This window comes from Hippocampus bargibanti, linkage group LG07 (genome assembly GCF_051943395.1).
Source record: "Hippocampus bargibanti isolate YZ-2025 linkage group LG07, ASM5194339v1, whole genome shotgun sequence".
Classification (NCBI taxonomy): Eukaryota; Metazoa; Chordata; class Actinopteri; order Syngnathiformes; family Syngnathidae; genus Hippocampus; species Hippocampus bargibanti.
Window position 1 is genome coordinate 15,647,674 of NC_142740.1, and position 16,247 is coordinate 15,663,920.

The 16,247-nt window shown below is 42.8% G+C and overlaps 1 protein-coding gene across 2 annotated transcripts in view; it reads right to left on the reverse strand.

Annotated features, from left to right (window-relative positions):
- The window catches only part of onecut3a (one cut homeobox 3a), a 46,317-nt gene extending 31,710 nt beyond the window's left edge, over positions 1–14,607 (reverse strand). For both annotated transcript variants that reach the window (XM_089000512.1, XM_089000511.1), the window contains exon 1: positions 13,286–14,607. In XM_089000512.1, coding sequence (XP_088856638.1) covers positions 13,286–14,354 — 1,069 coding nt within the window. In that variant the 5' untranslated portion in view covers positions 14,355–14,607. The remainder of the gene's footprint in view (positions 1–13,285) is intronic.
- Positions 14,608–16,247: the final 1,640 nt, after the last annotated feature.

The window sequence follows — 16,247 nt, forward strand, 5'->3', positions numbered from 1 at the left end:
TCGTTATATGGATCTTGGTCACCCTCTTCTGGGTCTTTTTGGTGCAACACAACGTTTTCAGACCAAACAAGCACAGCAAAATGCATTGACGTGATGGAAGAACTGCTACAATGTGTCCTTTTTTCAGTCAGGGGCTTTCAATCAGTGACGTCACATACGGACTCGTCACCAACTCAAAAACAAGACTTCTGGAATATTCAGCGTGAGTCTTAAAACAAAAAATATAGCTATATGCGGTGGAATCTTTGTAAAATACGCTCAGTAGAAGTCATTTGAATTTGAATCCATTTTACAAATTATGGACACAACTTGTCCGGAGACGTCGGTTGTCCTTTAAGTGTGTGTGTGTGTGTGTGTGTGTATATATATATATATATATATATATATATATATATATATATATATATATATATATATATATATATATATATATATATATATATATATATATATATATATATATATATATATCTCAGTGACAAAGATAGTAGTATGCACTTGGGAGTGAAACCAAGATCAAGTGGGAATCATTGATTACAGATACATTTTATTTCCACACCATTTCGGAGAGCTGTGTATTTTTCCCCTTCTTTCCCCCCCCCCCCCCCCCCCCCTACTTTTTTTCCATTCGTGAATGGGACGCAGTTTACCCAAGTGGAGTTGTGCACGGGATTGTGTGTGTTCTCGTGTGTGTGTGAGCTAGACGTGCCGGCTGCAGGCCAAAAAGGCGGGCCAAGAAAAATCCTTGCAGCTCAATAGCGGCTGCGTGTAATGAGTGCGAATTGGCGTTAATGCACTGATAACGGGACACAATTTGTTGCTTGGCCATCCTGCAAGGCATTGCTCGTCCAACTCCTCCACGCGCGCTTGTCGTTAAATAAGGTCGCCACAATATTAGAAACGGCACTCAGGTGTACTTGTGTGGGGGCGTGTTCTATGTTGTTTGTACTTCCTTACTAGCCCTGTGGTGCATGCACTAATGAGCGCCGCAATCGGCGCCCGAGTAATTAAATGCACTGGAGCGTTGTTGAGGGAGTCTGGTTTTTAAGACGCGCGATGATTATGACTATTACCGCCGATTTAATTGCACATCTTGCAGCCATTCGTTTCCAACTCGCGTCTTATGTGAGATTAAACATTGATTTCGTGCACTTCATTTCTTTTAAGCAGCTACGCCTGATGAAAATTCGGGTTGAAGAACGCATGTGTGACTACGGGTTCAGATTAAAACATGTCTTGATGGCTCAAAGTTCTTCTGGAAATTAAGGAAGTTTTATAAAAGTTGATGCGTGGGTGAAGTTGCCTTTATTTTGGAGTTGCTGCAAAAGTGTGCAGTGTTTCTATGAATAATAAATTAATAATCGAATTGCACATGGACTTTGTCGAATCATATTCACTCTGTATTCACGTGATCATATTTTCTACTTGTGCAAAAATACCCTAAAAGACGCGCATACTTTTATTCAGTTACAAAATCCGTCGCTTTTTTAAAATAAATGTGCTGACGTGTTCAAATGATCATAAGAGATCAAAATTGATCTTTTTCGTCTCGCAAACATGAATGATGTTTAATAAATAAATAAATTAACAGAAATCAGGCATGGGTAAACTAGTGACACAACATCTGGTTACTTGTTATATTTAAATAACGCGAAATGTCTGCGTTTTTGTCGATGTCTATCTCAATCGATTTCACGCTTATTTTGCTCTTTTTGTTGCCTGCTGTGTATGTGTCATTTAGTTTTGTGAAAACAAAGATAGTAAATTATAATTTAATGGTAAATAAGACGGATTCAAAATAAAAGATTTCAAGGTTCATCGTGGCAAATATTAATTACTCATTTGTACTGTTTTGGATATTTTATTTTGTAGTGTCATTGTGCAGACCCAAGTTGTACATTTCTGAAGGTTCGTGTTGAAACACGCAGGCGCGCGCATAAACGTTAAATCTTCTCTGGAGATTTCCACACTTAATACCAGATGAAATTGCATTTTAGAAAACTGGCACCACTCGATTGGATTGGATCCTTTTCTTCTATTAAGCAAGCCATTATCGGCCCTTTAATATACGATGTGGCCTGTCAGTGTGCTAGATAAGCAGGACAACACCTCGACCACAACATTAGGTACAGTTAACATTTCAAATTACAAGTGTTCGATTAAAAAATGGCGAAATTAAAAACAGGCTAATGATATATTTATGTTGATTTGCTATACATCGATTGCGTTCACGTAGAGTGGCCACACCTTCCACCACATTAATACATTTATTTGTGTGTGTGTGTGTGTGTGTGTGTGTGTGTGTGTGTGTGTGTGTGTGTGTGTGTGTGTGTGTGTGTGTGTGTGTGTGTGTGTGTGTGTGTGTGTGTGTGTGTGTGTGTGCGCGTGTGCATTGTGACAAATTCCCAAAATGACATACGCGTTTTCGCAATCTCACTGAACCTCATTGATTTTCGCTCCGTTTTCTGCATCCTCCGTAAAATGTACGCAAAAGCGTTAATATTTAATACTTTCACGGGTTATCACCATACATGCCTGACAGCTAAATAATTCGGGGCTATCCCCGCCTCGGATAACAGAACATGCATTGCGCGTTTTAATTGTAATTCCACAAACCATCTCAATTTACCCCTTCTTGCATTCATGGGCGTTTTTAACTGCAATTCTGATTCACGATTGTTTAAACGCGCACATCACCCGTGCGCCACAAGGACCAATAATCAAATTGAATTGTGATGATCTCGTCTTTGTGCATATTTGCCTGGGAAAGAAGTGCGTGTGCGCGTGTGCAAGGCATTAACCCTTTTGATGCTATCCGCGTGCATTCGGTTGACTCTGGCAGCAATTTGATTTAAAGGTCATTCTCTCCATCGATCCGCTTTGGTGGGAGGGTGGGGGTGGTCGCGAGGTGGTGAGGGGGGTAGCGTAGGAATTGATCATGTGAAATAAAAGAGACGGTATGGGAGACTGTACAGAGTTCCAGACCTCCTCTGTTGCATTTGTAATTGTCCGTGCGCGTCGGCGAATTGGAGCGAGAACGTGGGAGAGAGCGTGTGCGAATTCGACTCGTCTGCACACTATTTCGACTTTCGATTAGAATCGCGTTAGTTTTGAATAATAGGCACGACCCCGTGCACGAGATCGGTGTTGGATGCGAAACGAATAAGTTAAATGCTCGTGAACTTTGGAGAAGAAGAAAGAGCTTGGAATGTTCTTTGGCGTCATGTCCTGAACGGCAGGCGGTGGTTAATGGAGAAATGGTGTCGGCGTGATATTGGTGGGGTGTTGAAGGGGGGGGGGGGGTGCGCGTGGCTCGGCTCCAGGGATGGAAAGCAGAGGTCAGGGAATGGAAATCGATACATATTCAGGGTTGGCCACATCGGCTTCCTAACGAACAATGTGTGGCCGCAAGAGCCACTCACAAGCAAGAGGGAGCATGAATCCCACGCGTATACTTCCGGCTTTGCCTCCCACGTACGCGTATTGCAAGAAGGAGAATGTCGGTTCAATTCTAAATTCTAAATTCAGCATATTCAAATAATAATAATAATAATAATAATAATAATAATAATAATATAATATAATCATCATCATCATCATCATCATCATCATCATCATCATCATCATCATCATCATCATCATCATCATCATCATCATCATAATAATAATAATAATACATTTTATTTCTTAGCCCCTTTCAAAACAGTGCTTTCTGTCCCCATCGCTTTCAAATGGGACACTAAAATTAAGTACATTTGTCAGCTTCTTCCCCCAAGCCATTAACTCTTTGAACTCTTTCAACAGTAGCCAAAATGAAACTGTATAGTGCCACTTAGCAGTTTTTTTGACAACGATACTAGTGCAGCGTGTTCTACCGGAAACAAATTCCTTGTGTGTCCTACATACTTGGCAATAAAGATGATTCTGATTCTGATTCTGATAAAACTATATTCAAATTGATATTATTTGTCCAAAATGTGTTCCACCACTATAACAATATTGTCGTTTAAAAACAAACTGAAAACAGTTAAACAGTAAGGTTTTTAAAAAAAATATATTAGCTGGTGTTGAATTGAAAGTCTTTGGACAACTGTTGACAATGAATCGAGCATGTCGGTCTGAATTCTTGATCATCGATTTCATTAATCTCTTTCATAGCATCAAATTTCTTGTGTGAATTGCGAGGAAGGCACAACATGTCAACAATAAAAGCAAATGTTAAAAACTCATTGACTGCCAGACAATGTGCAAATGTGTGTGCACTTCAGTGCCAGGGTGGTTGTCATTTTTACTCAAATTGCAGAACCCACAGAATACTGAGATTCAGGACTACATAAACATTCAATACAGTGTTATAAACCTTAGACTCTCTTCTTTCATCAGAAATAGTTACTTGCTAAATTATATGGGTCTGGAGTTAGTTGAGCTTGAAATAAGGGTGGCTGTCCAAAATAAAATGCAATGCATACATATTTGGCGTTTTAACAACAGCTGAAGCTGTAACAAAGCACTAACATGAAAAAAGGGAAATGCTGCTCCCTTTTGGAAAAAAAAACATTGCCCGAGTCCATTGCCAAAGGCCATGGCCAGCGCTTTATCGGCACCCAAGCATGAAAATAGAAAATTCCGAACAAATTTGGAAATGGCGTTCTACGTCATATTTTCAATACCCAAATAAATTCATGAATGGCAGTGAATGAGTTAATGTACTCCCTTCTACTGTGGATAATTCCAAGTCCCTGACCAATGTCGTGTCCATTTGACGTTGGCAGTATGTGTACCTAGACCAGACGTCGGCAACCCGCGGCTCCGGAGCCGCATGCGGCTCTTTCACCCCCCTGCTGCGGCTCCCTGCGGCTTTAGAAAATAAATGAGTATTTAATTTAATGTATATTATTTTAGTTCGTTCGTTTTTAAAATGTAATTCTAAATTTGAAGATTATGGTGATTATAAATAATACAAAATAAAACGTATTCAATTTTTTTGTCGCTCATAATATACGTCATAACCAGCGACAGTGGACGTATATCCGGTCACAACCGCCAAATTGCGCACGATTTCTTGAATTTTTCGACCCCCAGGTCGGCCAACTATGGATAAATCTAAGAAAAAAAGTGTCTGAAGAAAACAGAGCGTTTAATGATGCGTCGGCAGATTCGTTCGCCTTAAAAACAGACATCGCTCACGCCTGTCAGACGACAGCTTCCAGTCCTGTGTGAAGATGAAGGTAACGTCATACAGCCCTGATGTGCAGTGGCTGTGCGCTGAGGTGCAGGAGCAGAAATCACATTAACCAGGTGATAAATATTGTATTTGCCATTTTGAAAATATTCTTTTTTTTTCAAATAGACATTGAGTATTATATTTGAAAGTAATCTTCAACCAAACGTCTTTTTGTTTCGGAGTTTAAAATGTTTTTGTTGCGTGCACAAATGTAATTTCGCTTCTCTGTAACAGTTCATTGATTCATAAATGCAACACACTATAGTTTGTTTATGCATATATAAAGGTAAAAAACGATGATGAAAAGATGCAGTGTTGTCTTCATTTTAAATGTCAAAAGGATTTTGTGGCTCCCATTGTTTTCTTTTCTGTGGGAAATGGGTCCAAATGGCTCTTTGAGTCGTAAAGGTTGCCGACCCCTGACCTAGACCAAGATGCCACAAACAATGTATCCCAATACAGTAAAGTCTTGTTATATCGATATTCTCGGGAGTCGGAAAAAATATCGATATAACCGGACAATCGATATATCCGCTCCTGCGGCATGTAAATTTTCTCCTTGCGTTCATAGAAATAGTATCGTAATAAGCAGTACTATCGATATAACCGATATCGATATAACGAGACTTTACTGTATTTTATGAGCAGTGTTGCCACACTTCTAAAAAAACTTTGATCTATTTGTTGCTTAAAGGGCCACAAGACCGAAATATCAACACAAGTTAGTTTTCTTTTTCCCACTTATAGATGACCATTATTTGACTTTAGGCAGACAAAATATTTGGTTGAATACAAAGCACTTGTCTCCCGTGCCCAAACCTCAAGCAGGACTCTTAATAAACCGTATGAGGCAAGTACTCAAACTCCGCATTGAAAAATTATTCACTATCTGCCAAACACCTCCTTATTTTGTAGTTTGCTGACCCGCATATAGCACATGAAACTCAAGACCCAGAATTTGTACAAGCGACAGCTGGAATCTCAAAGATACTATAAGTTAAGATACTACTGCATACCTGTACATCTGTACAACTAAACTTCAACCGTTTCATAACAATTAACGTTGTCGCTGAGATGATGGCTTCTTCAACTGTAGCGAATGAAATGAGCGTGACTCAATAGTGTCTCTGCTGGTTGCTTCAAGCATGTACACCACAAGTGCAGCTCTTACATCCCATTTTTCAGAATACAATACAATCCATATTGATTTGGATTGGATTGGATTGGATTTGCCTTTATTAGTCTCGCAGTGGAGAAATATACATTTCACAGCAGCAAAGTTATGAAAGAACTTATATAGCGCTTTGAATACAGCTGATGCTGTAATAAAGAGCTTAAAATGGTGAGCTATCATATACAAGAAATAAAGCAGTCACAAAGATAGTAGAAAGCACCAGGGAGTAAAACTAAAAGCTCACCCACAGAAAAACTGATCCTGTGGTTGTAAAGTGACCTTGAGAGTTCAAAGGTGCTTAGAAATGAATGTGGATCCCAAAAAGCAGACAGGAGAGAGGAGCAGGTTGTATTTGAGAAATTGTATTAAAATAAAGTAAACAGGAACAGCATCTAAAATATCAAACATTTTCAAACAGAAAAATACAAAGTTTCAAAATAAAGACCAAGATTAAAAGTCTGGCAAGATGAAACAAACCCATGCACAGCATACACTGCAAATAACATTCATCAACAATGACCCGACACCGAATGGTTGTGCCGGGAGTCCTTATAAGTGTCACTGATTGTAACGACCAGCACCTGCGAGGCAGCAGGCGGGGCCGACAGCGCCACCCGTTGGTCGCCAACCAGATCATGACAAAATCTGAATCATGTTAAGCTATAAATTCTCCCCTATAGTTGTTAATAAACAGGAGTGGGTTACAATACAGTGCATCCCACCCTCGCCAACCCTCGAACCCCACACCCGCAGAAAAAAAATCCCATCCCAGTCCCAATCCTGTGATGAAATGTCAAATTGACTTCCAATTAATGGGAATTAGCCCCACCCCACCCACCTGCAAAACGTCACCCTGACAATTGCGTTCAAATTGCGAAAGAGGAAACTCATTGGACGAAATACCTTATCTTATAAATAGAATGTATTATTATATTTTTTTAAATTATTGTATCGAACTGAATTGATTTAAATTGAATCATTACACTATCACCCTTTAATGGACTCCGTCACCTGAAAATGTAACATTCTTGAATTATATCACATTCGATGCATCCGGTGCCATATTATTTTGTCTTTGATATAGGAGAGATGCACACTCCTATAAGCGCCCTCATTACAAATGTGGCTGTTTGGAACCTAAATTTGGTTCTCGATCCAAGCTGATGGACTCCTACTGTCGCCTTTATGTCAACATTCATCAAATTTTGAGTCTCCAGGGTCAAGGGACCAAGGAAGTCCAAGATGGCGCCCGAGTAGGCAGCCGTCAGCAAGTGCTCTCAGGAGCCTTGCTCTTTTTGTTGTTTTTGTGTTTTCTTTTGTCACTTTGTCTTTTCGTGCGTAATGTGGAACAGATATGGATTGTTATTCAGCATTTTTGGCCATTCATCAAGGAGGAGACTCCGCTGACTGGTTGCGCCTTTTCAGCAGCATGAATATACCAGCACTGTTTTTGATTGGGAAGAATTTCGGTGCCATTTGACTGTCATCGCTGGACAGCTCTGAGGCCATTGTGCTTTTATGTGTCTGTAATGGGCAGAATTTTCACAGCCCCGCTTTATTCAGCGGAAATGTCAGTGCGATAGGACACGGCTGGATGAATGCATGGCTTGGGGAACCCGCGATGAGAAGAAAGGAGAGTCAGCGCAGAGCGCCGATGCGTATGTGGGACTGTCGCTGCTTGGAATTGAAGGGGATTAAGGAGATGTGAGACAATCTCTTTTCGTCAATGGATGCTACAGCTTCGTGTTTGCTTTCACCATTTAGCTTGTATCTGTGTAAGCTCTCAGTCGTACAGGAGTGGACCATCGATGAGAAGGTTTCTTCAGCCGTCATCTGTACAAAAGTGACATTTAGCTTGTAGTAGACATGCACATTCCACCGTGACATCCCTGATCCACTGGTGAAAAGGATGCTTTGATCCTTTCCTCTTTCATCTAGAACTGCTTCATACAACAAAGAGGGTGCAGAAAGTGCTAAAGATAAAATGAGTATGTCTTTGTGTTGTTTTTTGTTGTTTTGACTTCAAGATGGCGCCGCGAGAGTGGCTGCCTTTCCAGCAGCTCCTGTATTTTGTTTTTCTACTTCTTTCTTGCCTTTCCTCTTCCTTTCATAACTTTGCAGCTGTGAAATGTAAAATTTTCCACTGCCAGACTAATAAAGGCTAATCCAATGCAAACCAATGGCAGATTCTTCCATGTCCGTTTTGTATTGCACCACCAGTTTTGTCACCTAGAGATCTCTTCCCAATTTGAAGTCGAACAGCCATCGGAGGGTTCCATCAGCGAGATTATCACATGTCGTGAAACAGCCTCGAGGGTTTGACCTGCGGTAAAATGAGCGACTCGGCTTTCCCACAAGTGGCTTTGAAAGGTTGTACGCCAGACGTGTCTCTTTCTCTACTTGCATCGCGCGTTGGCTCGCTGCATGAGCGCTTAACGAACGACCAGGCTCCCAAACCGCAACCTCGCCGTTTACTCCCATGCCTCACCACCGCCGCCATCAATTATTTAAGAGGAGCGATCGATCATCTCGCAAGCTTACATTCAGATTTATTAATAGATCTTTTTTTTTGCATCCATCATAGTAAATGTATACGTCATATCCAATTAGTGTAAAGGCTCCAAAAGAAGAAGTGCTGATTGTTTATTTTGTGATCAGCTCAGTTGGGATCTTCTCAGATCCATGTTGTGATCGACACCATGGTGGATTGCGCTATTGATCCACAGTTGGGTGCGGTTGGATGAAATAATTGTGTTTCGGGCCTACAAGAACGTGATTAACCATGTGTTGAGGCAGCGAAAGTTCGCCACCTTGAACTGTCCTTAAACTGAAGGGCAAAAAAGGCCGGAAGGGCGGGGGTGGAGGGGGGTTTTGCCTCCGCAGACTCGTTTTGCACCATTAGTGACTCAAGCTACTAAGATTTTGAATAGGTCATAAAATCAAGTTACTTGACTGTAACTATTTTAATAGAATAAGGGCAACACTTGGCAGTGACTTTTTAAATGCTAGAGTGTGGCGGTTGTGTGTAAGGCGTGAAGTCCACAGAATAAAGGCCTCTTATTCTTCCCCTAAATAATGTCCACCACCCCTCCTTCGAACCTTTTTTTTTGTCCAGCGAGTCCTGACCTAAGCACCCTGGAACGTGCCTTGGCCATTCGTATGCAAATGAGGCAAGTGTGCCTTTTTTCACCTTGTGTGTGTGTGTGTGTAGACAGAGAAATTACAACAGTGTGACAGGGAAATGAAAGAGAGACAAACATGTGTAAACATTGTGTATGGAAAAAAATGTACAAAAGGAGTATTTTTGTGTAAACATGGATGGGGAAAAAATTACAATATTTTGTGGGTTTAATTAATCGACACCATTGATACATAGATGGTATAAATCGTCAAATTGTTGTTTTTCCAAAAAAGGAGACCAACGTAAATAATAATAATAAACCTTATCATGTGACTGTATACGTGTCCTTGAGAGTGTTAAAAGCCGCTTATGAATGAAATGTCTTATTATTAAGACGTCTGTGTAGATTCTCGCTCGATAAAAAGGTTTCTTTAGCCGTCATCTGTACCTCATTGGAGATGTCAGATATCCTCATACGAAGAGGTTTGTCAGCAAACTAAGTTGTGCTGGGAACTCTGGCCCAATATATATCCCTAATGGACAGAGGTGGCGGTGCCAGATCTCTGCTCTTATAGGTTCCCTGCTATAAGGTTGGGGGAGCAGTAGACTACTTCTTGAAGCTAATCTGATTATTTCTTTCAAAGAAGTACAGATGACAGCTGAAGAAACCTTTTCATCGATTATTATTCATACTACTTTTTTTTAATGTATGTTGGTAGTGGTGACTTTTGGAGCTGTTTTGCCTCATGTTGAATGTGAATCTTAGAAGGAATTATGAACTGTTCCAAACAAATACAAATCGTTCAGCCTACTAGAACATCTAAACTTGATTGGGAATTCATCATTGGTCAGTGAGCAATTTAAAGGATGACAGGTGTGTAACGACTCCTATTTAAGATGACTTTAGATGTGAGTGCTTGGTTCTGAACACAGTCACATCTCACTCAACAAACTTGAAAATGGAGTTGCAAAAGTGCACACACCCTGCAACTCAATTTCCTCAGTTTTCCCAATTTCCCCATCTTCAAATTTGTTTTGATTCCATTTAGTTGCATTTTTCATTGGTCATATAAATGGTAGTTAGAGATCTGAAATGATATGGTCTTGGCTTCCTTTTTTTAAATATCACAAAAATATTGCATTTGAGAAGGAATGTGTCAACTTTTTATATCCACTGTGTTGTCTGTAAAATCCCCAGAGGACTTTTGGTTCCTTACCCAAAGTTTAGGAAACATATATATATATATATATATATATATATATATATATATATATATATATATATATATATATATATATATATATATATATATATATATATATATATATATAATGAATATTTGTGTATTATATATGATTTCATCTGTTTTTAAAATTGGCCCACTATTGCTATATAACACCTCTAAAGAACAAATAAAGGCAATTGTATGTTGCCATCTTTCTTTAGTGATAACATCTTTCTAAAATAAATGACACTCGCGGTGATATTTCCTAAAAATCTAAGTTAAGGAAGAGTCATCAAAAGACACATTTGGAACAGACGTCACACATAAAAGAAATGAAACACTGTGACAATGCTAACAGTGAAATCGTTTTTTTAAATAGCAGCTGTCTTTTTACTACACCCACCCCCCTTTACTGTCTCTCTCTCCCCCCCCCCCCCCCCCCGTCCTTCACAATACACCCCTCACATTCTCCTGCAGGGGAGAGACCAATGGGAGAGAGTGCTGAGGCGGGATAATTGATAGATGCACTGGCTATCCTTATCGATCAGGTCCATATTGATCCCAGCAAATACATTGAGATGGAGTGTGGAATTCAACACAGATGCAAAGACGAATTGTTTTCACCGTTAATGCCTCCTTTAAACGTCTCTTCCATGCAATGCCCTGTCTTGTTTACATCAAAGAAGCGATTCATTCGTGGATCCAATGTGAAAACGGGTGTTCATTGAAGAAAACTACATTTATGTTTGTTTGTTAGGGGGTGTGGGCGGTCTTTTTTTTTACAACTTGCTGAGGGTCTGCATGAGGACTGCACTGGCGCCTCTGGGAGTTTGCTCCATTAGTCGTGAAGGGCATGCACAGTCCCCCTAAAAACAAGGCATGTCTACTCACACAGTTTCGGTGTGTGTGTGTGTGTGTGTGTGTGTGTGTGTGTGTGTGTGTGTGTGTGTGTGTGTGTGTGTGTGTGTGTGTGTGTGTGTGTGTGTGTGTGTGTGTGTGTGTGTGTGTGTGTGTGTGTGTGTGTGTGTATGCATGTACAGACAGTGGCATTTTCGCATTAGCTAAGCAGGGCAGCTTGCATTGATTTGTGCGACTGTGATGAATTTGGAATAGTAATTTGAAGTTATTGATTGATATGGCCCAGCGAGCCTCACTTTCAGCATAGTGCACCCCCCACTCCTCTCTCTCTCTCTCTCTCTCTCTCTCTCTCTCTCTCTCTCTCTCACACACACACACAAACACACACGCGCGTGCGCGCGGGGGCCGTGAATGCACCCAGGATAACGGCAATTTTAAATTCAATCAGTAAAATAACCCCCCACCACACCCCACCGCCCTCCTCTTTATTTGCATACAACTCATTTGTCATTTTGTCCCAATATGGCCGCCATTTTGGCTCTCGGGAATTCACATAAACAAGCTAACGATGCATTTTACTAACTAAAAGCAACCTTTTATTTTTATTTGTATTTTTGCTTCCGTTAAAGGTCGTAGATTGAAGAACACCTCAGAACCACACATTGTCTTGACCCCCACGACGGATATTGGCGGTTTTTATCCCCTATATAGAGTGTTGAAGATATAAAAGCCCGCACAGCCCAATTAGCTTTAACTGCGGTGGCACTTAAAGAGACAATTGCAGGGTAGCGTTTAAATCTTTATTTACCAGAAGGAGACAAAAAACGTGCTGAGAAACAATTTACATGCCAATTAAGTGCTTTTCAATAAGGCATCGACTGGAACTAAAATATGCCACTATCTCCTGCCGTAATTGTATAAGTATTGCCTTGAAAAACGACTTACAAAAAAAAGAGAAAAAAACGAGGGGGTGATTGACGTCTAATGGGTCTTTTACAGCAAAGAAGCGTCGATGAGAGCGTTTAGGTTCAGCTACAGTGTTTTTATTTAAGTCTTGATCGACGAGAATGGTGCCCGGGCGTATTTTGGGTGCACACGCACGAAAAGCAACAGAGGAGGATTTGTTTTTCCCGACAAAACGGCTCCTCGTTTTTTTTTTGTTTTTGAAGAGAGAACGCGCGCATCTGTTTTTGTCTGCCTTGATCCAAATCGATCATTTATCAGAGCGCCACTCTGGAGAGGGGACGCCTGGACCTAAAGTATTGATCCGCGGGAGGTCATGCACTCCCTTCCCCACACTCTCCGGCTTAATCTCTTCGAAGCGATTCTTGTTTGCAAAGATGCTGTTTATTTGTTTGAGGGCTTGCAAAACCAAATTTATTTGGTGCTCCAATTTATTTGAATTTAACGAGTTGCGCGTTTGGGGAAGAGCATAAAATGCCGTGCGTGAAATTGACGCGAATTTGCGCAAATACCCCCTACCCCTTGCCGATCTGTTTACTGCCTCAATCAAACAGAAGGCCCACATTTAACTCCCTTCAACCAAGTTTGACTCGATAGAATCGACTAATAACTCGCAGTAATGTCCGTTTGACTGCCATCGACAGTCTCGCCACATTGACTTTGGATTGATCCGGTTTGGAGGAGGGGGGCGGTTGAAACCGAGTCGCCTTGTCACTCACCTGCAAGCCTCAGCGCCGACATCCGCTGGAACTCGGGCTCCTGGAGCCACTTCCACATCCTCCGGAAAGTCTCTCGGCCCGATTTGAGTTTACTCCACGGTTTAGGGTTCCGCAGCAGGTCGGACAGGGTCCCTTGCGAGCGACACAAGATCCTCTGGGCGAAGATGGCCTGCGGGATGCTGTAGCGCTTGAGCTCGGCCGTGATCCGCTGCGCCACCTCCTTGGTGTTGATCTCCTCCACCTGGCCGGACCCGCCCCCCTGCGCGCCCCCGACCACCGCCTGCCGATCCCGCTCCGACAGCATGGAGCCGTTGGCCTGAGAGTGCGGGTGGCCGTGGTGGTGGATGCCGTTGAGGGAGCTCATGAGGCCGGCGCCGTGACCGCCGAGCCCCCGCGCCAGGTGCTCCTCGCCCCTGGACAGCATGGCGGCGTGGGAATCGAAGCCGCCCGCCGACAGCATCTTGTCATTGGAGAGGTGAGCTCCGGGTCCGTAGGCGCCCAGAGACTGCTGGGACCCGTGCAGGGGTCCCAGGCCGTTGGAGAGGGGAGACAGCGACTGGCCCATGCCGGACATGTCCTTGGGGTAGTGGCCGTACAGGTTGCTCATGGAGGCCAGGCCGCGGTCGTCCCGCATCAGCGTGAAGCTGCCGCTCACGTTGCCCGCAGCCAGCCGCTGGTGGGCCGGGTGGTGGTGGTGGTGGTGCGCGTGCGGGTGCGGGTGGTGGAACTTGTCCGACACGGTGGAGATGGGCGGCAGGTGCTGCAGCGGCGTCAAGGTGGTGTACGTGCTGCTCAGGCTCATCCCGCCCGAGTCGCACGACATGCCGCTCATGGCCGGGTGCAAGGGACCCGAGAGCGCGTGGTCGGCGGCTCGGTAGTCGCCCGCGCCCTCCAAGATAGAGGCCATGCTGGACACCATGGCCGAGCGACCGTGGGACGACACCAAGTTCCGGTGCGACGCCGCCGCCGACGGCTGCCGCGCGTGGTGGGGGGAGTTCATGAGGTCCCCGCTTTGGTGGGAGTGAGCCACGCCGTGCAGGTTGCCAATGTTCTCCATTGTAAGCTCCATGTTTGGGGGAGGAAATCAAGAGGGGGGGATCTTTAATTCCACCCCGCTCGGTACGGACCGACGCACGCACACGCACGCACCCCCACACACACACACACGCGCGCGCGCGCTCTCTCCGGTCTCGGTCCTCTCCTCGCTCCTCTCCTTTCCTTGCCGATAAATTGTGAACGATTTCAAAGCCGAGCCATTGATTGCGGTTGTTTGTCTGCAGTCAATCCGACATGGTCCTCTCTCTCCTAGTGGCGCCAACCTCTGCTCGTTTTCCTCTTCTCTCTCTCTCTCTCTCTCTCTCTCTCTCTCTCTCTCTCTCTCTCTCTCTCTCTCTCTCTCTCTCTCTCTCTCTCTCTCTCTCTCTCTCTCTCTCTCTCTCTCTCTCTCTCTCTCTCTCTCTCTCTCTCTCTCTCTCTCTCTCTCTCTCTCTCTCTCTCTCTCTCTCTCTCCCCGTTTCACTATAGCAGCCAGCTTGTATGCACATGCGCGCCTCCGCGGAGTATCCCCGAGCGCGCCCGTTCTCGGTAAGGGGGGGTGGACCTGACGTCACGCCGACGTGTCCATCTGGGGACTCGAACTCCAGTCCTCAAGATTGCATTAGCCGGCAGCTCCAGTGTCCATGACGATAAACAAAACAAGAAAAAAGGTCGACTCTTGAGCAACATTTACTTTAAGGAGGATAAAGTCAGGATTCCATCTTGTTGTTTTGTGATAAAATGCAGAGTGCCACGTGTTCCGCGGGTGAAAGGTTAAATATTAATAATGCTAGGCCAACGTGGAGTTTTCAAACATTCGATAGTTTATGCAAGGTGATTAAAGGCACTGCAGTGCCTTTAATCACCATCACGGTGCATCATTTATTCATGTTTAAAAAGTGAATATTGAATTTTTTTGATGCGTACAAGATGATTTGTGTGTGGGTGCTTAATGGGTCACATTGAATGCACAAAGCCTGACCTTTCACCACCACAAATTGTAAGCACAGCAAACACCCAATTGGAATGCAGCATAGGCAATATTCTATGATGTTAAATTGGGTTTATTGCGCAATATTGTAGTGTGTGATATCACCACTGGGTATCAAATTTTAAAATGATCCAGTGTTTATTCATCACTTGTATCACTTGTCATGTATTTTTGTTTTTCTACTTTCATTCCTTTCATCACTTTGCTGCTGTGAAATGTAAATTTCTCCACTGTGAGACTAATAAAGGCATATCCAATAATACAGTGTCCAAATTTTGAGTAAAAAAATGGCGAGCTCAGTGATCCACTGGTTAACTCATCCACCTCACCATAGGCTCAGGGTTTGATTTCAGAGCCCTGCATGCCTTCTTGTGTGATATTTGCACGATGCCCCCATGCCTTCATTGTTTATTTTCCTGATGTCCTCTAGTTTCATCCCATGCATGTCTTTAAATTGACATGTGCAGTTCCACTTTTAAACACAATCAGTAAAAAATAAAAGACTTGGCCGAAGTGTGTAACTAAAGGGAGACATTAATGCTTTTGCTTTTTCTTTGGCTTTTGTGGTAAAACCCTCCAAAAAATTGCACCAGAAGCTTCTTGTCGGTCTCATCAGTTACAAAATAATGCTGTTATTACTTTGGAGTTTGTATTCTCTGGCTAAATGGTACGGGCAATTGTGCCTGTGACGGCTTTACATATATATACAGAATATGCTCCTTGCTCTGAAAAAGATAGCAGGTTCATTTCTCGGGCTGCTTTGCTAAAACCAGCACAATGTGTCTTGAACATATATGCAGGATATTTTTGCAAGTCATCCAATAGGATAAAGTCACATAAGTCTGTTTCAGGCTTTTCAGTATTTTTCATTGTTGTTTTTTGTGTTTTTGTCAGTTTTACGCATTTGTAGTGATCATTGTAGATGTTTTTTCTTTC